Source organism: Haplochromis burtoni, unplaced genomic scaffold (assembly GCF_018398535.1).
Source record: "Haplochromis burtoni strain Fernald_Lab_line unplaced genomic scaffold, NCSU_Asbu1 Contig_197, whole genome shotgun sequence".
NCBI classification, from domain to species: Eukaryota; Metazoa; Chordata; class Actinopteri; order Cichliformes; family Cichlidae; genus Haplochromis; species Haplochromis burtoni.
Genome location: NW_024582558.1, coordinates 680,208 through 705,544, shown reverse-complemented (window position 1 = coordinate 705,544; position 25,337 = coordinate 680,208). Strand labels below are relative to the sequence as shown.

The 25,337-nt window shown below is 39.4% G+C and overlaps 1 protein-coding gene across 1 annotated transcript in view; it reads left to right on the top strand.

Moving 5' to 3' along the window:
- swap70b (switching B cell complex subunit SWAP70b) overlaps positions 1-16,347 on the top strand; it is a 35,997-nt gene extending 19,650 nt beyond the window's left edge. The window contains exons 8-12 of the mRNA XM_005935581.3: positions 4,358-4,465; positions 7,812-7,978; positions 10,335-10,533; positions 11,181-11,277; positions 12,894-16,347. Of these exons, the coding sequence (XP_005935643.1) occupies positions 4,358-4,465; positions 7,812-7,978; positions 10,335-10,533; positions 11,181-11,277; positions 12,894-13,003 (681 nt within the window). The 3' untranslated portion in view covers positions 13,004-16,347. The remainder of the gene's footprint in view (positions 1-4,357; positions 4,466-7,811; positions 7,979-10,334; positions 10,534-11,180; positions 11,278-12,893) is intronic.
- The last annotated feature ends 8,990 nt before the right edge of the window (positions 16,348-25,337 follow it).

Below are 25,337 nucleotides of genomic sequence, written 5' to 3'. Positions count from 1 at the left end.
GCACAGTGTGAGGTCTCGCAGCAAGCTATCAAATACGGCGCATTTCTCGGCTTTAAAAAAAACCGCTATGCGTCGCCAGGTGTTTCATCGGATTCGAGGTGTTACCTCCTTTGACAGTATCACAGTATCAGCTTAAAGCACTTGTTGCAGGCTGCTGAGGTTGCATATTTTGCTGTGAAGTACAGCCAGACTTCTGACCGCTTCGCCTTGGACATTTTTAATCTGTAGCTCTGCTCTAAAAGAACGTACGTACCTGGACCCGCCTACTATCCTCGGAAACGTAAAATGGTTGGCTAGAATCTAAAGTGTATCACAGCTCAGGAAAAAAAAGCACCGAAATAAAGCACCGAAATGTGCGCTGCTTTTTGGTCTGGTTACTACCGTTTATGTCAGAACCGGTGCCATCATGGCACCGGACACCGGTACCCATCCCTAGTTGCCATTTATACGCTTCACAATGTATTTAAATGATTGTAGAACAAAAACAATGGCAGCAATTATAAAAGTTTAACCTTGGAGTATATAGGCTAGGTTGAAGCTTTAAATGTATTTTTTTTTTTAGTTAGTATTATTCTAGTATTTTTGAACCTTTGCTTCTTTTATAAATACAAAAGCTGACCATATAAAGTTTTTAGAGCTGGCTTGACTTGAAGAAAGAGTTTCGTTACTCATCCAAGTAACTTCTTCACTCTCAGCTGACTGCAGGTTTCCCCAACCTTATAAACAGGTTTGACTCTCATCATCCACTGGAGCACAAACTGTGACTGTAGCATCCTGATGACATACAGAGGCCAGGGAAGCAGAAGAACATCATATCGAGAAGGTCCTGAGTAAATGTGGTTATCCCAGCCGGACATTTGTCAAAGCTGGGAAGGCGCCAAAAGAACGCTCCAGGAGAGAAGGACAACCGCTGCCTAAGTGAAAACTCCCACATCTCTGTGGTTTTTAAACCCCAAAACACACTGCACCAAAAATTGGTCCACTCCAAGGATTGGGTCCTGCGACACAAACAGACTGACATAGTGTACGCTGTAATTGCAGACATTCCCCAACTCTCTGCGAATGGTACTCGTGGTACCATTCACACTGATCAGTGGTCTCTGATCAGTGGTCATGACAATTTGCATATTAATGATCAAGAAACCAACCTCCCAGGCCATTGTTCCTTCAGTGGTGCTAGTTTCAGTCATTGTGCAAAGGTACTTTTTATAAGTTTGGGGAAACCTGCAGTCAGCTGAGACTGAAGAAGTCACTTGGATGAATGATGAAACATTTCTCCCACTGAAAACGCTGCGTCCAGATGAACAGAATCAACTTTTTGGGATGTTGTCTTTATATATCAGGTAAATTGCAATTATGGTCAATTTCTTCTTGGAACTAAATTTTGATTGCGTTTCGATTACAACATACGGGGAAGATTTGTCTTTATTTAAAAAAAACAAAAAACAAAACCCAGAAATATCAAGTGTTGTTACATCCTGGCAAGATAATGAAATTAGGCAATTTAATTAAATGGATGGAAATGAAAATGGAGTTAATGAAACTGCTGCTGCTACATTTTGTAATAAATTCGGGGACCTCTAGAAACATCTAGAAGCACCAAACCTACTTATGCTCCTGATAACATTTTATCAAATGTCCTGTTTCAACAGTCGCCTGCAATTCCACATTGACAGCAACTTGTGTTGTATTTTATAACTTTGTCATTCAGAAAGTTAAATGAGGGAAAAGTCTTGAAACAAGCAACAAAACCTGTAGCGTGCACTCAACATTCCCTCTTCTAAATCTAAAAGGAGACTCATGGTGAGAAAGTGCAAATCAAGCCTCGTCACACTTGTTTGCTGGGTGTGTTTCACAAACGGCTAAACTGAATTTCCCTTTATTCACAACCGGCTGTGGCAGATAGCTGCCCCTCCCTGAGGTTGGTGGTGCTGAAAGGTTTCCTCCTATTTTTAAAGGGAGTTTTTCCTTCCCACTGTTGCCCATTACTTGCTGATAGAGGGCCTGGTGATGGTTCTTTCTAATATTGTTGGCATTGTATCCTAGAAAGTGCCATGAGGCAGCTTTTTTTTAAATTGGTGCTATATAAAATTTTTTTGATCTTCATGTTTTCATAGCGGGCGATTGTGGCTCAAGAGTTGGGAGTTCGCCTTGTAATCGGAAGGTTGCCGGTTCGAGCCCCGGCTTGGACAGTCTCGGTCGTTGTGTCCTTGGGCAAGACACTTCACCCGTTGCCTACTGGTGGTGGTCAGAGGGCCCGGTGGCGCCAGTGTCCGGCAGCCTCGCCTCTGTCAGTGCGCCCCAGGGTGGCTGTGGCTACAATGTAGCTTGCCATCACCAGTGTGTGAATGTGTGGATGACTGGATGCGTAAAGCACTTTGGGGTCCTTAGGGACTAGTAAAAGCGCTATACAAATACAGGCCATTTACCATAGTTTAAAAATGGTCAAATATGATACCAGTATGTGAAGTAACTGGCTAGCATGCTTACCACTGTCTGAAATCCTGATTATTTATCAGCCATAAAATCCTGATGGGTATTGTCATTAACTGGCCTCACAGGTAGTGTGGACCCCCAACTCTGTGAACGCGATAACGATCGAGAACTAGGCAGTGTAAGATTTTCATGTTGATACCATGTTTGAATCTAATAGGATGCTGAGCGGCAGCACTGGCAGGCAACAGTTTTCACATTTTGTGTTTATATTACTTGTGTTTTAAATTAGCACTGTAGCACAGTGCCATCTCCATTGTGTTGGTCTATTTCAATTGGTTTTTGTTTCTTTGTTATTAAATTGAGATTTTAGCAATCAGCAATAACATGGATCCATAGCAGAGTCGGGGTGCATTGATTAACCATGTAGAGTCTGCAATGACTAGGGTGTGTGTGTGTGTGTGTGTGTGAGACAAAAGCAGTACAGTTGCTGTAACTGTAATGGTTACATCGACCCAGATAAACGTGGAAGGTCATGAGAGAATGACTAGTAGTCTTCTTCTTCTTTTACTTTAACAAAAAAAAAAAAAAACCCAAAATAAAATGCAACTGCAATGGTAAAACATTTGTTATTCCAAGAAGTCTGAACTCTGCAGTACAAATGATTTCAGTGTGTATTACTTCATGCTCAATTTGCCTTCATAGAGCGCTGCTGGTGTTACATTTGCATACCTATTCAGAGGCAGCGCATTCATGTCTGTTAGTCTGTTATAAACCACACAACTAAAATTAAACATGCAGCAATCCCCCCCCTGACAGGTCTTTGCTGAAACTTCCCCCTCACACCAGTTTCGTTGTTTGTTTTCCTTTTTTCATTCTGTGGTTTTTAGAGTATAGAGAAACTGCTTTTTAATTTCAAGTTTATTTAAAAGTTATGATGTAGTTCGCCAGTTTCAAAATGGAGCATGAAACTGATGTGCTGCATACTATATATGTGTTACTACTTTTCAGTTCTCATCCTTGGCTAACCTTTTGTCTGCACAGCAGTTTCATAAAACTACTAGATGCTTAAAACAAAATAAAACTTAATAGATATAATTACCAGGCTTTAGAAGGGAAATTAAATTAGAAGAGCTACAGTTCTGGTTGGTTTTTAGCCAGTCCCTAACCTTTACTGCAAAATTTATCTCCTCAACTAGACTTCACTTGGCAATATGTCTCAAAATGATGGCACTTGATGATGAAACTGTATAAATTAAGTATTACAATTACGGCCATTGCTATGAGGACGCCAAAACACAAACAACACGTGCGCTCTAGATGGCTTTTTCTTTGAAAACACTGGACATGTTGCCAGATTGGTATCATTCCCCCAGTGTGTCGAGTTGGACTGTAGCATGACTCCTTAAGAATGATGACTGATGATTGGTTAAGGTACGAGGAGCGAATCGAAGGTAAAGCCAGTTAATAGTACGTAACTTTTGCCTCGTGTTATTTTAATTCCAATAAAGGATTAAGTCCACGCTTTATCTTGTTTTATGTCTTTATTATATACCCACAGCACACATGTCAAATTTTCATATATGTAGTTGCTTTTGCAAAAGCAGGAAGAGTGAAGCCCTTTACAGTCTTCAAAATTCCAGGCTTTTGTTTTTGTTTTGTTTTTTGTTTTTGTTTTTTTTGGCTGTTTTACGACTCTAGGACTTTAATTTATTGAGAAGTGTAGCTTTTCTAAGCCCTGGTTATATCCCTGACTAGAGTGTGATATTTTAGTGTATGTAAAAGTAACACCACCAAACAGTCTCTTTAACCTGACACTACAAGGGTGTGAAATGTGTGATTTCACATACTGCTTTAATCCACTCTGCAAAAAAAGGAAAATTAAAAAATTTCATTTTTGGCTTGTCTGTTGCTCTTTTGGCAGGCTCTGGAGGAGGCAGCAGCTAACGCAGCAGAAGAAGAAAAAAGACGCCTTCAGACCCAAACTGAGCTCCAGGACCGTTACAGGAGGGACCTGGAGAGAGAGAAACTGGTCTGTCAATCCTTTTCATCTGCATGTAATGTCTATAACGTACAGTCGAGCATAGTGGTGCCAGTTGGACTTAATATCATAAATGGATGTTTCCTCTGCACCATTACCACAAACCTCTGATTACTCTGCCTGACAACATCTTAATATTGTTGCGCTACACTTCATTAAGTACACTCTAGTACTGGATCTTCTGATTAAAATGCCAATTTAGAGTTATTTACTTTAATTCCTGAACAGAAAAACAATTTTAGTGGTTTAGTGGTTCCTACTTCCTACTGTTTAAGTTAATTCTGCATCTCCTCGCTGTATCTCTGCATAATTTCCGTGATGGCTGTTCATCAGTGCAATTCCACAGTTATCTGAGATATGTATTGAAACATCAGTAGTAGATATGTGCAAATGTCATCAATGGGGGGGGCCTCCATAGATGAAGTGCCACATTAAAATGACAGCAATATTAGCACTGCACACTCCTTGTGTAGTCTTAAGTACTATTACAGATGAAACAAAAAATAAGCAAAGTCAAACACTACCAGGTCCTGAGTTAGACCCCACCATCTGGCCGGTGCCTTTCTGTGTGGAGTTTGCATGTTCTCCCTGTGCTTGTGCGGGTTCTCTCCGGGTGCTCTGGCTTCCTCCCACAGTCCAAAGACATGCAGATAGCAAGGTTCGGTTAACTGATGATTCTAAATGTGAATGTGAGTGCGAATGGTTGTCTGTCTCTCTGTGTTAGCCGTGAGACAGACTGTGACTAGACCTGTCCAGGGTGTACCTCAACTCTCACCCCATAGTAGCTGGAATAGACTCCAGCCCCCCGTGACATGGATGGATGGATGGATGGATGGATGGATGGATGGATGGATGGATGGGTGTGGGGGGCACCAGACTGGTCAATTACTGCACTTGCTTTATATTCAGGGACATTAATCCTCAATTATCAGGCTGCAAATATATTCATAATAATGCCTTTTATTTGAGGGCACCTTTCAGAAACCCAAGGTCACCTTACAAGGAACAAAATTAATAAAAGGAACAATATATCACTGTATTATTGAGAGCATGCAATAATGGGTAAGTCGGAACAATTTTCATGCAACATTGTTTTGCTATGACATAATTCATCCATTTCAATTTGACATAAACTTGTTAAATACATAAACTGAGAAGAGCTACTAAAATAAACACAAAACAGAAAAGTACTGCAGAGTCTTGAGCAGCAATTTGGAGAGACTTGAATGGATGTTGTTTGTTGCCTCACATTTAAGAACATAGTGTGTGGTTAAGAAGTGTCTATGAGGCTCAGCTAACACTGATGGCGTTTTCTTTCTTACTCACAAACCCTTGTTTGTAAAAGAGCCCCGTTTCACTGTGCTCGAATGCCACTGATAGCATCTTGACATGCTTGCTACACAGCATGGATGTGGTGAAATGGCAGAGAGATGTTTAACTGTTCTTTAGTCACAGTTCTGCTCTCAGATGTCCCACTTAGCTGATCCTAAGAGACGGCGTAATTTTGATTTGTATTTCTTACTTAATCTTATACATCATTAATATGTTACTCGGTTTAAGTTGGTTGTAACAGCACTTCGCTTAACTCCACTTTCTGTCACACTCGTCCATACCAGCTGAGCTACCCACTGAGAATAGCATGAGGTTTTTAGTGTTTGCTCAAGATCATCTCCACTAATGAGTTAAAACTCATTCTGCTGATCAATCCTGATGGCCCATTGATCAGTTGATTATAAAAACTGCTGATTAAGATTGTGTGTGCTAATTCATAAACTTCTGATCCCAGAGGTGTTATATGAAGCAGTGTTAATGCTAATAAGTATGTTATACTTCTTCCTACTCCATTTCAGACTTAATAATTGTAATTTCAAGGCAAGGCAAGTTTATTTGTATAGCACAATTCAACAACAAGGTGGTTCAAAGTGCTTTACAGAGACATTAGAAACAAAAACAAATAAAAAGCATGATTTAAAATTGATTAAAACAAACAAACAAAACAGTATGTGTGTAAAAAAAAAAAAACCCCCAGATAAAATCAGTAGTTAAAATGTAAGTTTTGAAGTTTAAGCTTCAAATAGTCTAAATGACATTTCATGTCATTTAGACTCTATTTTATTTTATTTATTTTACTTTTTTGTTTTGTCTGCGCACATACATGTGTGTATTTACATATATATTCATATTTGTACATGTAAATGCAAGTATGTGTACTTGCATATATCATTTTTTCTGTATATGTCTGAAATAAAGATACAATAACAATGAGTTAGTGAGGTACGCTGAGCTCTAAGGTGACTCTCAAATGCTTTCATTGAGGCTTTTCCCGCCAATAAGCTCCAAGTGGGATTTGGATAATACAGCAGCCTTTTGAAGGCTATTGAACAGCAATAATATTCAGTCAACAGAAAATATTTAAATTTGATCTGAGCATAAACTAATGTGATTTACAGCCCTCCATCAGAAGGCTTTGGGACAGTGTCACAATGCACTTTAAATGCACCCACAATATCAGAATTAAACAGCAGCACTCAGGACGTAAAGACTGCTAGAATAAATATTAATTTATGAACTCACAAGGCTGATTTTTTTTTTTTGGGTCATATTTTGCTGTTATATTTCTTTGCTGTCACCTGTTCCTCTGTCTCTGGATGTAGGTGGCCCTTTTTTATGTGAAAGCAGTGAGAGCCTGAAATAACTGATAACTATCAGCTTTGAGAGATAGATAGATAGATAGATAGATAGATAGATAGATAGATAGATAGATTGATTTTCCTCTGATGGGAGTCATCAGCCTTCTTTTGTGAACGTACTTGGAGCAGAAAGCCTGAGTTTACAGAGAGCTGATAGCAGTTGTGATAGCAGTTATCTCTGACTGAGGTTTTAGGTTGCACCTGTCTGTCTGTTTATTTTACACGTCTAATATCCAATTCGGGTTTCCTGTGAGATGTCGATTAATCATGACAAGAGTACTTTAGATATGCGCACCTGCTGTGGCACTTTAGAGTTGGCACCAATATGCAAACTCCAACGCTTAAGTCAAGGCAAGTCAGTTTTTTTTTGTTTTTTTTTTTGACCCGACAATGAGAAAGAAAACCCTGAAAATGACATGATCCCCTATGAGCAAGCACTTGGGCAACAGTGGGAAGGAAAACCTCGCTTTCAACAGGAAATAACATCCAGCAAGAGATGGGACAAAAAAAAAACACACGGAGGAAGGGCCACAGATTAATAATATCTAATGATTTCAGAGTGGTGTATAAACACACACGAATGGATCTTATGAGTATTAATTTTGAATTCCAGGTGAAGTATACTTCTGTGTTTCCTGGTTTTAAAGGTGCGGCAGCAGATTGAGAAAAACCTGGCTGAGAAGTCCACTGAGCTGGAGCAGTACCTGCAGAGGGTCCATGAGCTGGAAGACATGTATCGCCAACTGGAGCACGCTTTGGAAGACGAGAGGCGTGCCAGACAGGATGAGGAAATCATCCGTAAGTTGCAGACACGGTGAGTCAAAGGGTGTGCGGAGGGAGAAATGTTTGGGTTTGTATAAAGAATATTCCCCACAGAGCCTCACTCAGATCCTCTGATGAGGAAACTTGGGTCACTCGGATCTTTGCATACATCTCCTATCTGGAAAGCATAACACTGGGATAAATATATTCATAGAAATAATTTTTTGTTACCTTAACAATCCAGCACTGGCGCTACCAAATTTCAGTGAAGCATGAAACTTAATATTCCTAATGAAGTGCATTACATGAACCTCTGTCCAAAGAGCTGAGTCTAAGTCTTTGTTTTCCTAATATAGGAGGCTATACACAGCCAGACTTTCAACTTCTCCTTCATACACTCGACATTTCCTCCCTCATCTTTCCTTCCTATCTGCTGATGAATACATTCCAGGTCACGTTTGAGAAGTCACCAGCGAGTATTTCCTTTAAATGTAGTCGCTGTGTTAAAAATGTCAATCAGTTCTTTAGAAGAGGACAATTTTCAGTGGCTGTTTTTTCTCTACAACCACAGTTAAATGAGTAAAACATGCCTGAGACCTAAATGGCAGTGTTTTATAATGAAACATATAGGTGCTTAATGAGATACAAGAAATATTAGAGACTTGCCACTGAAATTTTGAGAGAGGAGATTTGCCAGGGGCACAGTTGTGCAGCACTATATACATATGAACAGTCTCAGTGTCAAAAAATATCAACTATACAAATCATGACATCACCACAAACTCAGATCACCTTTATGGGAAATATATTTCATAAAAAAGTTTGAACTAAATTATGTTTGTATATATTTATGTTTATTATATTTACTTGTCTAACTACACTATTGCACCACCTGCTGACACATCTGTTTACAACTGATTTATACATTAGCTTCTTTATTATTCTTTTTTTTCTTTTTAAAACAATTCTACTTTTACAGCCTGGAAATATATTTCTCTTTTATTTGTGAAAAGGTGTTTGCCTCCTGCCTGATTTTCTCTTTTTTGTGTGTTTTTGTCACACTTAAATATTTCAGATAATCCAAACAAATTTAAATGTTAGACAAACATAATGCAAGTAAATACAAAATTAAGTTTCTAAATGAAGGTGAGCTGATTGCCCCCTAAACCGAATAACTGGTTGGAGCACCCTTAAAACTGCAACCAAGCTATAAGCGGTGATGAGTCTTTTACAGCATTGTGGAGAATTTTGGTCCACTCATCTTTGCAGAATTGTTGTAATTCGGTCACACTGGAGGGTTTTCGAGCATGAACTGCCTTTTTAAGGTCATGCCATAGCATCTCAATCGGATTTAAGTCAGGACAAGGCAACTCAAAAGTCTGCATTTTGTTTTTCTTAAGACATTCAGAGGTGGACTTGCTAATGTGTTTTGGATCATTGTCCTGCTGCCAAATCCAAGTTTGCTTCAGCTTGAGGTCACAAACAGACGACCGGACGTTCTCCTTCAGGGCGTTTTAGTAGACAGCAGGATTCATGGTTCATTTACCACAGCAAGTCTTCCAGGTCCTAAGGCAGCAAACAGACCCAGACCATCACACTACCACCACCGTGTTCTACTGTTGGCATGATGATCCTTTTCTGAAATGACACACACCTTTTTGTCTCGTCAGTCCACAGAGTATTTTTCCAAAAGTCTTGGGGATGATTAAGATGTTTTCGGGCAAAACGAGACGAGCCTTTATGTTCGTTTTGCTCAGCAGTGGTTTTTTGTCTTGAAACTCCCATGCAGGCCACTTTTGCCCAGTCTCTTTCTTAAGGTGGAGTCATGAACACTGACCTTAACTGAGGCAAGTGAGGCCTGCAGTTCTTTGGATGTTGTTTTGGGGTTGTTTGTGACCTCTTGGATGAGTCGTCGCTGTGCTCTTGAGGTAATTTTGGTCAGCTGGGCACTCCTGGGAAGGTTCACCACTGTTCCATGTTTTCACCATTTGTGGATAATGGAATCACTTTTTCCACACAGGGCCATGTAGGTTTGGATTCTTTTTCCTCTTAAGAGTAAGCACCTTCATTTAGAAACTGCCTTTTGTGTTTACTTGTGTTATTCTTTGACATATATTTACATTTTTTGATGATCTGAAACATTAATGTGTGACAAACATACAAAAACTAGAAACTTAGGAAGGGGGCAAACACTTTTTTGTGTGTGTGTGTGTGTGTACAGTATACAGTGCACACACTGCTGATAATAGTAACTACACAGGGCCTAATATTTTTCTCAAGAAGTGTCAAATCTGTGGAAAACGCATGTACAGTCCACATACTTTGTTTATGCCGTGATCTGACCCTCCTGGGGGTAGGGCCCATGCTGAAGCCTGCCTGTAGTAAATGATATATGTACTGTGGACCAGATTACTGGAGGAGGAGGCCAAGAAGAGAGCAGAGTTGGAGCAGATCCATTTGCAGCAGAAGCAGGCCATCTCCGTCACGGTGGCTGAGAAAGAGGAACTGGAGAAGGAGCGTCTGGCCAAGGAGAGCGCCCTGCAAGCTGCAATGAAGCAGCTGGAGCAGCTGGAGCTGGAGAGGCAGGGGGCGCTGGAGCAGTATGAGGTCAGTGATGGGGGGTATAAATATGGATGCAATAGGACTAGTGTGAAAACTCCTCTGTGGAATGGAGCCGTTACCCACAAATAAATCATTAAAACAATAAAAAGGGAAAAACTCAACTTATCATCATTTCTATGAATGTTGACATTTTATGACTAAATTGTGCCTCTTGCTGTAGTTCAAAGCAGTTACTGAGCAGTCTTTGAGGTTTGCACATAACATATGTCCTCAAAGCTGCTTTCAGTTGTCCTTCCTCATATGTAGCACACAGCAGGAGACGGTCTGCTCCACTCAAACTACAGAAGCTGCTACATGTGGTTTAGAGGTGGGGGCCACCTGCATGCAGGAGGCAGAACATGCAGCATCCACCTTGCTAGCAGTGACTGGACTATTTTCACAGCAGCTTTCCATGCAAATATGCAGACTCATCATGTGATTAGTCTGTCATTCCCAAAAGAATTCACTTTTAATCAAATACTTTGTGGAAGCCTCAGGGACACCTGTTCAGGCTTAGCCATTTAGACAAGATTTCTTTAGACAAGAGATTTAATACTAACCACTTGTGAATCAGTATGCTGATAGGTGCCATTTTTACATCTATTAAACCTCACACATGTGTTGCGTTTTCTGTTTCTCCATGTGTGAGCCAGACGGTAAAGAAGAAGCTGGAAACTGCGACCAACAACACCAAGACCTGGAAGCACAAAGTGGCTGAACATGAGGGCTTGTTACGGCTCATTCAACCAGGTAAACAGAAACCCAATGAGCATCCGCCTGCACCATGTGGTGCTTTTCTTAAGAGCTGTTTGACAGTTAAAATTCAAGTTTAAGGTTAGGGTTGGGATTACTTTTAGGTGATAGTGATATATTCAGAATATCATACATCTGTTTATTCATATAGAAAATATAAAATGAGTTGTTTTTTTTCACTATAACATAAATTCAGATTTAAAAAAAAAAAAGTAAAAACACGTTAAAAAGCTAATCACAATGATAGTTAGGATTTTTAAAAATGTTGTATTATAATAAATGCCATTCTATTTCATGTAAAAACTGACATATGATATGTTATAAACTGTGCAGTCAATTGCAGCTGGTTATAATCAGGGGTGCACATAAGTGGTCCGCAGGTGCGCATTCGCTGTCAAAATAAAAGACGTGCACCAGATAAAAAGTTGCAACGCACGTTTGCGTGCATAAGATTTTCTGGAGGAGGACAGACATTTGTTTAGAACTCTTAAAGATGTCGAAGAAGCTCCTTTAAGCAATTACTGTGATGTTCCTCCACCTCCAAAGAAAGATCAGAAGGAGTCCGAACCGCAAAAGAAGTGCGTATTCTCGGAAAGTGGTTGCAGGAGGTGAGCTGGCTTCAAACAAATGATGAACGCACAGAGATGTGGTGCAGAATGTGCTGTGAAAATCCCACTCTAGCGGACAAAAACAGTGCTTTTTATATGGACGCAAACGCGCGTTGCAACTTCTTATCTGGTGCGCGTCTTTTATTTTGACAGCGAATGCGCACCTGCGGACCATTTATGTGCACCCCTGGTTATAATCATACACTCTCGGTGTCTCTCTCCGTGTCTGCACCATTGCAGACGCTGAGACAACGGGACGCACAGCAGTCCTGTCATTAGTCAAGACTGAGATAAACTGTACCTGGAACCATGCATGTGGTTTGGTTGTTGCAATAGTTGGCAGCACAGCTGGTCGTAGTTGTGTGTGTCAAGTAATGGTTTTGCTCGCTGATTTACAGCAATAACTCCAGTGAGCGTGATGTTGTACAGCGCCACCTCCTCGAAGGGCATTAAATCACATGCCAGTAGAGGAAGGCATGAAAGTAGAAGGCTACACTCTGCAGGGACAGAGTGTAGATAAGAGAGAAAGGGAGAACTCTGTGGGTTTGGTAAACATTTCCTCTGTGGTCTACTCTGTAGCTGCTAATCAGACAGAGGCTATCATCTAGAGTCCTGCAACTTTTTTGCACTGCTAGCTTAATTTGAAGAAAAATGGCAGTTACACATACAATAAATCCTCAGATTTTTAGCTGAGGATCAGCTGTTGTGGTCTCTTTTTTTAAGACTTTTTTGGGTTGGGGGTCAAACCTAAGATGTTTATTAGATGGCCTCAAAAATTTACTCCAGAATACTTTGGTGCACAGAGGAGACTCAGTGACTGCATGGAGCCTGGGTCCTGTGGGTGCAAATTAAGCTCAAATCATCACTGCTCCATTGCTGCGCTTTACTGTTGGCGAATTTGTGATGATATGCTGTGTGGTTTACGCTATAAACAGCTTTGCTGTGTGTGTGTATTTGCCATGCAGCAATGTTTTTTCTGTTTCTGTTTTTCTGTTTCTTGCTCAGGTGCCAAGGGGCAGCAGAATATCACAAACTGGGGCCCTGCAGCCTTTTCTGAAGCAGAGCTCAGTCTGAGGGAGAAACAATGGCAGGAGACGAAGAACCAGGCAACTTAAGCTCAGTAAAGCTGTTGTAAACCATTATCATAACCTTAAACATGTTTAACTAACAAGGGAAAGATGAGACAGGCCTGCTGGGATGTACTGGAACGTCTCTGATGAAGCATATCTTTGCCGGGATAAAAAGGCATTTTATAATAAGGTGGCATTAACTAATCAATAAATCTCACGTTACCCTGTAGGAAGCACAGATAGAACTGATAAACTTGGCTCTATGTTAGTGTTGGCCACCATTGATTATCTCTAAAACCACCAACAAGAAAAAGTCACCTCATAATTTAGGGAACGGGATTTAAAATGATAATTATTGCAAAACAACTTTTCCTCAGTAGAAATATGAGAGATAATAAGCACAAAATCAATAGAAGGCATTCGGTTTATATTTTTACGCACAGCGTGACAGTGACAATGGGAGTAGTGCCAAACCGAACCAGTGACTATGACAACAAACGCGGTCCACGGCTCAAAAGACGAAGACGTTGTTGAACAGAGGGATCCAAAGAATTCGGTATTGTGGAGATTTGTAGCTGTCCAACATAGGAGTGGAATATCATACACTGCACATACGTGCCTTTATGTGAAAGCATGTTTCAACAAAGCCACTAATACCACAAAATTGTTTTTGCCGTCCTTGCAAAGTGCAACACTGACAGTTTCTCTGCAAGATTTTACAGTGTACATTTTATTGTAAAAGAAATGATGGCAGTAAGGACAGCGGCTGATTAAAGTAACTGACCCTCCTTAGCAACTCCCTCGCCGGAAGCGTTTCTCTCAGATAAGTGCAGGCACGTGTCGGACATGCGATCCACACGAGTGCAGTTTTACCAAAATGTCAGCAAAACCCACATCAAACCACAGACGTCCACAGATTATGTGTAATGGTGAGAAATGTCACAGGGAAAAAGTATTGAACACATGAAGAAAGCGAGGCGCAAAAAGGAATGGAAAGTCATGACACCAGCTGAAATCTATCAGTAATTAGAAAATAATCCTGGCGCTTAGTGCAAATTAATGTCAGCTGGTTCAGTCCAAACCAACAGCTTATAAAAAGGTGACTCATTACCAATGTGTCACAGAAGAGACTTCTCATGATGGGTAAGACTAATGAGCTCTCTCAAGACCTTCACAACCTTGTGGAAAGCATGCTGATGGCACCAGTTACAGAATTTCTAAAATACTGAAGATTCCATTGAGCACTGTTGGGGCCATAATCCAGAGGTGAAAAGAACATTTTTCACCATAAGCCGACCACAACCAGGTGCTCCCCGCAAGATTTCAGACAGAGGAGTGGAAAGAATTGTCAGAGTTGTCCCAGAGCCAAGGAGCACTTGTGGAGAGCTACAGAAAGACCTGGAATCAGCAGAAGGCACTGCACATCACCCCCAAAACACCATACCAACAGTGAAGGTTGGAGGTGGGATCATCATGTGTGGGGCTGTTTTTCAGCATACAGCACCGGCACACTTCATATTATTGAAAGAAGGATGAATTGAAAAATGTACTGAGACATTCCTGATATAAATTGGCTGCCATCTACCAGGATGATGACGATGAAACGCTTCAGCAAGATGATGTTCCCAAACACACAGCCAAGGAAACTCTCGATTGGTTTCAGCGAAAGAAAATACAGCTGTAAGAATGGCTCAGCCAATCATCTGACCTGAATCCAACTGGAAATGTATGAAAGAACCAAATTTCAGAGTTTATAGAAGAGAGGTGTGGAATCAGGATTTGATGTTTGTGTGGAAGACTGGGCCAAAATCACACATGAGCAATTTTGAAGCTGTTGTCACCAACACAGGCTTTTGTACCAAGTATTAAACGACTCAATATCAAATGTATAAATTATTAAATTATATAAATTAATTATTAATTATATACATTAATTTAAAAAAATGTTCAATACTTTTCCACTGTGTCATTTGGCTTGGATGGGTTGTTACAGGCATCTGGAGATTTCATGTCAATGGGACCTTTAGAGATAATTGGTGATGTGTTCAATACTTTACCTGCTGTATACAGAATGTTTGTTGGGTTTTTGCCTATAAATCTTTCTTGCAGTTATTTGCAAACCATTTAAAACTGTAAGAATCGGCAGGATCCTTGTGATTTCATTTTTTATCAATATCTACATTATTGTTTCTCGAACTGACCATAACCATAACTTAGTTTTCCATTTTGTGTTCATGTGTAACACATCCGGCATCTGTACGATGATTGTGGAAGGTGACTTTGAGCTGTAGGACCAATGGGAACCTTACCAGTTACCTTTATACAAAGTTAATAAAGAGTGGAGTACTTAGAAGTTAACAGTGGTTGGTGCCTGCTGTCTGTAAAGGCAGACCATAGTCAAAATAGACCTGAGCCAACAATATATATGATTTGAAATTGGTTTTAAGACATTCAGCTTTATTAAAAACACAAAAAAGAAAACTGTTCTGTTTTAACAGGTTTCATGGATGGAGAACTGTAAAGTAATATGGCCATTTCAGGCAGCTAATCTCTGTGTTTTTGGTTTGACTCTAGGAAAAACAAACTATTCATGTAAAACTTGTTTTTGGTCAAATATGGTCCCCCGGTATAATTTTTTCTTTTTCTTTTCTTTCCTGAATCTCTGCAATGGAGGTGGAGAGTATAAATTTAGCATGACCCACAAAAACACAATAACCTCAGTAACAGGAAATACACAAGGATGAAACACAATGAAACTAGCCTTTAAGCCACGAGTATAAACAATGTGCACACCAGTGCTTTGCACTGTTTTTCTTCTTCCAGTTTGTCTCGACTGTGTCCATGATATGCACTACTTTTGATCAGAGTCTGACCCGTCTAACAAGAATTAGCCAAAGTGTAATTTTAGGTTCTTTGTTTTAATCCTTTTAAAGAAGCAGAAACTACTAAAACTGCTAAAAACTACTCTACAAACTAGTCTCCTTAAGATCATTTTTACATTGAAATGTAAGTGTTTGTACATATTTAGTCGGCTTTATGTTTTAACAATGTTACCTTCAAAAGAATGTAAACTATCATGTACAATTCACTAAATGTTTTATCATCAAAGAGCTGTTTTCAATACTTTGTTTCATCAAGATTTCTAAGTGACTCTGGAACATTTCTTGTTCTGTCTTGTCCTGAATATTGTTAGCAGGATTATTTTACTGAAGTCTAACTCCCAGCACAGATGCTAATGGCAGAAAGTTTGTTATTTTAGAACAACCAGTGACTTTGATACTGTAAAAATTCAAAATTGTGATATTTTTTTTTAAAAATATATATATGTAAAAAGCTCGAAACTGAACCATATAATAAATCACATCTTGAATAACTGACTTTTTTTTTTTCTAACACCGTAGAAGAGTTACAACGATCCATTTATCAAACTTCTTCCACTTATCGAATTCGGGGATGGGGCTCTTGCTCTCAGCAAGGCAGACGAGGTGTATCTGCTAATCTACAGGTAACATTAGACGGACAGATATTTGACCTAAAGGCATTTAAATAAGGTAATGTGCTATTTATCCTAAGGTGGGAAGTGGGAGCATCTAAACATGAAAGACTATAACAAAATGACAGGTAAAATTAAATAAATATATAGCTCAATTTAATAAAAAAATAAAATTAAAAAAAAAGTCTCAATCCTCCTACTCTTACTTTTATCTCTCAAACTCCAGATTCACATTTTTTCCATTAAACTTTAGTTTACTTTGACACATCTCTCTCTGGCCAGTCAGAAAGGAATCTGTGTATGAAAGAGGTCAGCTGACTTCCAGTTTGTTTGTGCATTAAGAAATGTTGTGGGAAAAAAGACATTTGAGCGATTCAAATTAAATATTAAAACAAATTCAAATATGAAATATCCAAATTCAGGTTATATTTGCACATATTTCCTCAGCCTGTACATACTTATAGAATATTCATAACATACTTCATACCGTGTACATTATAACATACCATAATAGACCCATTTCTGTAATATACTTGCATATCTATATTGTTGCTAATATATATTGTAATATATCTATATCATGGCTAAAGCACTTCTGGATGGATGCAAACTGCATTTCGTTGCCCTGTACCTGTACCTGTGCATGTGCAATGACAATAAAGTTGAATTCTATTCTATTCTACCCTATTAGCCAGTTTATAAAGTAATAACTGTTTTAACCTTGAGTGATCACTAGAGGGCGCTACAGTGTCATAAAATGTGTGCTGTGAGTTTATAAAGCAGCAAAACGGTAAAATGTTAACTGGAGCTCATCTGGGGACAGGATAGTGACAAATGTTGACTTCATTTCTGTGACTTCACTGTCTAAACCTTTAGTTTTATAAAAAATAAAGCTCATCACTGTCTCATGTCTCCTGTCTGGTTGTTATAATACAGACAAGATCAGAGATACTGCATTTTTCTACAGTTATGTAACAGAAATGACATTAATTAAATTGCCATCCTCGCATTGTATTATTGAGTAATGAGCAACTTACTTAATATGAGGTCCAGAGCATACAGGGAGATAACATTAGTCAAATATGAGCCAAATATAAAGACGATGATAATATTTGGAAAAACCAGATGCAAGACAAGAACAGCAAGAATTATGGAAATTTATTTGTATTATTTTAAATGTATCTTTTCGGATTAATCGTTTCAGTGTTGTTATGTAATAATTTAGTAGTACTATATCTCTATGTTCCATTGAATCATTGTGATTTAGACATCTGGCTGTTGTTTCAGTGTACCAAAAAGGAATCTGAAAGTACATCTGACATTCTTCGAGTTTCTCTGGGTTTGTTCCAGGAAGTTTAAAAAAACCAAACAAAAAGCAAAACTTTCAAATGTTCCAGTTCCAAAACAACTGATTAGAGTTGATTTAATCCCAGATTTGTTCAGAGTTAAACGAATGCTTTGTGAATGGAAAATAAGGCATCATTATTTAAGACTCTGACACTACGATTCAACATAGCAGTGGGTAAATAAAGAACATCTTATTCCAGCGGAAGCAGAATGTGACCGTGCACATTTATCTTCATCTCACGCAGCAACGGGAGCAATGAATGGCTTGAAATGGAGCACGGGAAAGAGTCAATAAACAAGCATCGCACAGTGTTTATGCGGCAGTTCACTCATTCACAGCGGCACAGGTAAAGCTGAGTTCAAATTTCGGCCGTCTGCCCTATTTAAACGTTTTCTTCAAGATCGCTGAAATTTTAAAGCAGCAAAGTTAAACCACCATGAATTATGGTCTGTTAAGAATATACGCAGCCTATATTTAAAAGCTTACTTTAAATCTTTAAAGCTGCACTACAAACATCCTCAATCAGAATTACACATAATTCCATGTATGCTGTACTATGCTGTGCTGAAGATAATGTTTGAATATCTTGAAATTACAGATTTATTTAAACCAAACATGACAGAACAGATTAGACCGACATGGTAATTGTATCATATAAATAAGGTAGACATGAATGCATAATGACTGTTGGCCAATTAAAAGTATGACATTGTATTTTTTTTGATGACACAGTATTGACATAATGGCTAATTAAAAAATGAATGGTTAGTAAAACTAATGATAAACTTTACCCTAGCAACATTATAATGTCTCGGTGCATGCTCAACCATCCAGGTAAAAGTTAACTCTGTTCATCAGGACGTAGCATAAAATATGGAAATCCCGATGAAAGCAATGACTTCATTATCAAGGCTGAAGCTCTCCTCACCTTAATGTCCAACTCGTATTTGTTTAATTCAGTAAATTGTATTTATATAGAGCCAAATTACCACAGTGGTTGCATCAAGGCGCTTTATATTGTGAGGTAAAGACCCTACAATAATACAAAGAAGACCCCAGGAGTCACCGGACCCACTGTGTGCAATGACTTGGCGACAGTGGGGACCTTTAAAAGGAGAAACCAGGCTCAGGGAGGAGCAGCTGCCATTACTGGTTGGGGGGTGAAGGGAAAAGAATTCACTTCTGTCTGTCACAATATTTAATTAATCCTAAAACGTCTCAAATGAGGACATAACCAACGGAAACTACGACTTTAAACTGTAATCTTCCCTTTATTTTGATCAGTTTAATAAATAAACAGCCATCTTTCTGTACAGTGTTTTTATAAGCTTACATTACAAAGTGTTTTAGTCAGGGTGGCAGCTTTATAATGGGAAAATTTTTGCTACCTTAACATAATTTTCATTATTTCCAAAAAATAGAATATTTTTCATGATGATCTGCATCACTTTGCAGCACCATTTTCAACCTTTCCTTTATTAAAGGATGGTCCAGTGTATCCCGTTTTAAAGGAAGTATTGGAGGACACTCTGAAGTATCTTTCCTTAGTATTACTGTGCTTTCTAGGTTCCTAACTGAGTGACGTGACCTGGAAATGTCTGCTTGGCGGCAATAATAAGCAAAATTTTCTACTTGACCGCAACCTTGATCTGTAGTTAGTCTGCAGCTCACTCATTTTTTCCTCTGTTGCAATCAACCTAGAGTGTCTAATATGATTCAGAGGAATGTGACTGTTCAAAACAGACTAGATTGTAAAATCTCCACTTTTAGATCACCCCCGCCCCCACACACTCCCCCAGCTTCTCCCCGTATGATCCCCTGCTAAGTTAATTCGCTCCATCCTCTCTCCGTATCGTGCAATAGTCGTTAATTTGAGTGAGACGGGGCAGACCAAACAAACACACACAAAATGCGTTCCCAAATCTGTGGTCCAGATGTGCTCGGCACGTACCACAGCTGCACTAACATTGCTTTTCTGCAACAACATGGCCTGTCAATAACGTCAAATACTGCACCGGATGCACCCCCACCCCCAGAAACGTCTGTATCCCATCATCATCCTTTCCTTTTAAACATCCTCACATTCATCAGCTTGGGGTTATGAGGCTTGTGGCACGTGTGCCGCATTCCTGGGAGGTGATGCGAAACAGAAATGCATTAAATTCCAGATCTGGAATCCATCGCAGGGGGTGTACATGAGCGTGTGTGTGTGTGTGTAAATATGTCTGCGTCTGAAGGGGTGTAGGGTAAAGTGGTTAACAGGTCTCATTGCCCTCTTGAGTATGAGAACATCTGAGTGTCTGAAATGTCTGAGGAATTCAAAATATACAGCATTTGAAGGTTTTAGGAATTCTGGGCATTTACAGCAAATGGGGCTCTCGCAAACCCCCTGGAGCCTGCGGAGGTATGCGGAGCAGAAGCGTGCTGTTGGGACTGTAAAATAAAATGTCTGCAGAACATTCACTTTCTATCACAGTATCGCATGTGACTTTTCATGGACCCCAGGGGTGTGATGTGAGAGTATTAAGAGTTCAGGAAAGCATCTGGTGAGAGAGTAGACAAAAATAGCATATCGCAGCATCTTCACATTGTAGATCTCGAACGGATGATTAAAAGGTCCCCAGAGAATTCCTGTAAGGGTTGACTATGCAAGCAGATGTCCTCCCCTGCCTCATAAAAATGAAAAACACCAAAAGTGGGTCCAGAAGAGTGAGGAATTAACAGCAGCATTCCACTTCACAACAACTACAATAACTATTACTATTAAAAGGCTGTCTTTGCCTCCCTTTGAGACTTCACCTTCGACCTCATTTCACCTGCATGTCAACTTTCTTTTCCAACAGCGTGTTTTTTATCCCGCCGCATCGCCCTCCTGATATTTCACAACATTAGATTTCAGTTGGATTTGTGTAATGTGGGACTTTTAGGTTTCGTGAGGTTCAAGGATGCGAGGATTCGGAATCTAGGACAAAGGATCTGGCTCCAATCAGAGCATCAGACTGAGGTTGACTCTGCACCCACAGGAAGGCCAAACCCGAGGCCGCAGAGGAGAACTCAAACCCATCTTTCTCAATTGTTCATACTAGATAAAAATATCTCCTGGCAATGCAAAGAGCCAAGCTAAAGGTGAGCCTTGTGCCACTCTGACCTCGAATTTGTGTTTTTACCAACATAGGTCAAAAGTTACTCGTAATACATGCAAGAGTTCATGAACCAGTCAGCTTGCCTCCTGTAAATATTATGCAAATGGACATACAGATGAATACAGGTGTTTAAGCTGCACACCTGACACGAATACCAGCACTCAAATGCATGTACTTCCTGCCTGCAAACACGGAGGACACAAATGCAGCAAGCATGCAATTGTACCTAAATGTGCTACAGATAAGAAGAAGAAAAAACACCAACGCACGCACGCACAGGCAAAGTTTTAATTCAACTCAGTCAGAGGAAAACTATAACAGGGAAGCAGTGAGAAGTGACTGCTCGGCTGAGTGGTCCAACTCCATCGATGAGGAATGCTTTACGTGACAAGACCGCAAGACTTCAAAAGTCAGCATCTCATCTTCTTCCTCCCCCATGAACACAAAAGAATGTGTGGCAAGGCGCAAATATAAAACACAAGTGTTCCTGTTAAGAAAAAAACCTACAACCCCCATGGACTGCACTGCACTCGTTCCAGCACATGAAGTTATTTCTTTTTTCCGTTGAAACCGTCTGACTTTTTATGACTAAGCCAAGTTTGGAGTTGGCCTCCAACCAGAGCATTGTTTACCAGCATCCGACTTAATTACAGCTTTATGAAATCATGCTAAAAATATCCAAGAGCAGCAGGCTCGAAGAAAAGAAGTCAACGAGTCAGCAGAGCTCTCCTTTACCAGGTGAAAGTCATGCATGCGTGTGCGTTGGGTTACCTGCACAGTACTGTCAGCATTTCTTTATTGATGACACACCCTTCCTCCAGGGTCATGAAGGTAAACATAGGGCTGCTATTTCAGACTGGAGAGGAACAGAAGCTGCTTTGTCCTCACACCCAAAAAGAAAAAAAGAAACCACAACAGGAGAGCATGGCACTTAATCTTAACTTCTCAGGCTTTGAATGTGGAGCTCTGCCTCCAGCATCCTCACTGGCAGTTTATGTTGAACAAACGTTTGAGTAAATGTGACCTCCTCTCAAAAAAGATGCCATGTTTGTGTACATTTTTAATGAGCAATGATGAGGAAGCTGCTTTGAATGTGTAACAGTTACTTGACATTGAATGCTGTTCAACTACATCGAAGCTAGCTGAGGAAAAAGTAGGTTTTACCTTTTTGAAATTGACAGTGTACGGTGATGTGAAGGTACAAAATCTTAACATACAAACGTTTTTTTTAAAAGCCACTGAGTTGTGTTTATTTCAACGATGGCTCATTTATTCAGAGGTCATCCAGAAAAATATAATGAACTACTTTGTTCTGGATAAAATGTAGAAAAGTCAGCTCAGCTACTGAATATAATGGCCACCAGTTTCAGCTTGCATAGCTCACAGGTAAAAGCTCGAGTCATGCAGAACAAGTCAGTGTTGTGTATTTGCATAAGGCTGTGGCGATGCTCATCCACGATGACAATGCTGCTGATTGAGCACCACCCTGCACTACACAAGGGTCCAGTGTGTTGCTTGTGCTGGCCTGATGAGTGCTTTGCCCAGTCGTTCACAGCTATCAGGATAAAAGAATAAAGAGAAGAAGGGTTCAGCTTAGAAGGAGAAGGGTACTTTTTGGGTTCAGGTATAATCCAAAAATAATTTAAGTTAGTGTGCAGATAGTTAACTACATAGAAAAGGATTGAACTTATGTTAGCAAAATGTATGAATATTATTGCCTCCACCGAGGAGGTTGTGTTTTTTGTAGTATTTGCATGAATGTGTGTCACTTTGTCAATCTGTAAACACCATAGCTCAAAAGGTTTTGAATGAATTTTAAAAAAACGTTGTAGGGGTGTAGAGTGGGGTCATGTTAACAGTCCATTATAATTTGCTTTACATCCACCAAGGTCTTTAAAGTCAACCGAATCATTTATTGGCTGAAAAATGACAAACAGCCTTTTAACTATGATTCTTACAACTGTGGTTTGTATAGTCGACATATATAAAGTACTGTATAAAGATTTAAAATATCAAATATGGGTATAAAATATCAAATTTCACATTTGACCTCTGACCTCTCCTTCAAAGTCTTTTTTTAAGGTACTTTTTGAGTATAGTTGATGAATTTGATTATAGCTTTGTTATGCACATTACAATAACAGGTTATAACCTTCTAAGATTTTCAGTACATGTACTATGTTCCCGAATAAGTTCTTTTTTGGGAAGAAAATAAAAATGTGTCATATTATTATTAATTATCAGAAACTGTGTGTTAAAAAAAACACCTACTCACAATCGTTCCTCCACTAAATATCCTATGTTATATAAATATCCTATTTATGTTGTAACCTGTGAGAAATTAGCAATCAAAAGACAGTTTTATGTGATTCTGTGCAAAAATACAATCACATTATTATAATTAGGAATAATTCAAATAAAAGGTAAATGAACAGCATTTTCTCATCCTTCCAAAGTGCTTACCACTGCAAGCCACTTTCAACCACTTACACTTTTCATCTAGTCACAGCCTTTCTTCACCTCACACACACTCACGCTGATGATACACTGGGGGTGTTTAAGGGGTTCAGTTTCTTGCCCAGATGCCAAAATATTTTATAGTTTTTACAGTGAAAAGCACAAACATTCCACAAACTCATGAATTTCACATCATAACGTTATAAATTATGGACAGAACTTCCTGGTCGTGCGCCTGGCATTTAATGAACATAAGAATGATCTGGCCATGCCTGAATGAACCCATTAGGAACATTTATGTAACTGATAATAAAGCCTGAATGACAAAAAGAGAAATGAAGCCATAAATGTTATGTATTCCATGCGTGTAACAACCGTCACAGGCAATGAAACAACAGAGGTGAGGTAGTGCTCGAAAGAACACGTCTAGAAAAAATAAAAGTCCAAATGAAATCCACACGTTACACAATCCTTCTCTCCACTTCATTTGAAAGTCATGAAACATGTCTTAAACTATAAAGTTGTAATGAGGACAATATGACAGTAATCCTTTGGTTCCAAAACTACAGATTAACTCCCCAGTTCTAATGAGGTGTTATACAATCGCTTAGCTCGCTGGAGTGCCAGGTTCACATTTCAAATAGGCTGCATCACCCAGCGTGAGTGATGGTCAGCGATGCTGGCAAGATTTGCTGTTTTGATCCCTTATGGATTCAGCGTCGGGTGATGCTCGCTTCCTGCATGCAACGCTGGCGTGACAGCGATGACTCACGATGGCAGAATGCGATGAAGCAGGAAAGATCATTTCCAATTACACGATTAGCTTCGGAAGAATTACTATAGTAAACATGCTATTTTCAGAACACATTTTTGGGCCACTTGTGGGATATCCATCTCTCAGAATTGGAGAAGACAACGTGGAATAAAGCCCCGAAACATCTTGGAAATGCGATCTACATTTTCTCCACTTGTTGCCCTAGTGCAAAAATAAACAGGATAAACAAGGCAGCAAGGAGTACACACCAGTGAACCACAGCAGCATGACCACTCGCAGATGCACGGATGTTCTGAGTAACTGATGATCTTATGATGACAGAACATGTGAAGTTAATCTGGACCCAATATTTAGTGTGTTGGATATGAGAGGAATGGGCTCGCCTGAGAGTCAAGCTGTTAAGGCCAGGTGACTGGGTTTGAGCCAGTGCAGGGAAGCAAGACCATAAATCAGTATCACAGAATATTTTAAGATTCTGGCAGGATACCCCTGTGTTATTTATATTACTATTATTTTGGTATAAGTGGCCCTGTACGGAAGAATAGGTCATTCTTCTGTCAGGCCAATGTGGAAAATAAAACATGTTGTATCATAATAAAAAAAAAAGAAATTAAACATAAACCAAACCAATAAATATCATCCTCTTAAGCTTGTTCACAAAGGTTAAATACAGGATGTGTGATATAGTGTTTGGTTATGGTTGGTTACTGGTTTTTTTTTTGGTGCTACCAGATAGAGCAGAGATCTGAAGCTTTAAAAATGTGGACATACCCTTTCACAAACTGAAGGCACAAATTCATTTGTCCTTAGGAGAAACAGCTGTGATTAGGTTTGCCTCACCTGTTTTCCTGTCACTGTTTGCGGAAATGAAGCAAAACAAGTCCAATAAATTTTTATAAGTGAAATTGCAAACAGCAGACATGACTCTTTAGATAAATCTGTGGTCTCTTTTCTTCATTTCTATTCTGTTGTTAAGATATGTGAAACACTGATTTCATTTATGAAATAATTACCAGCACACTGGTACATGTGGTATACTCAGTGTTAGTTTGAGTATTTCTGAAATGGTAAAGCTTGTGAGGTAGTCCTGGTTTTGACCAGCAGTACTTAACAGTGGATGGGACACACACACACACACACACACACACACACACACACACACA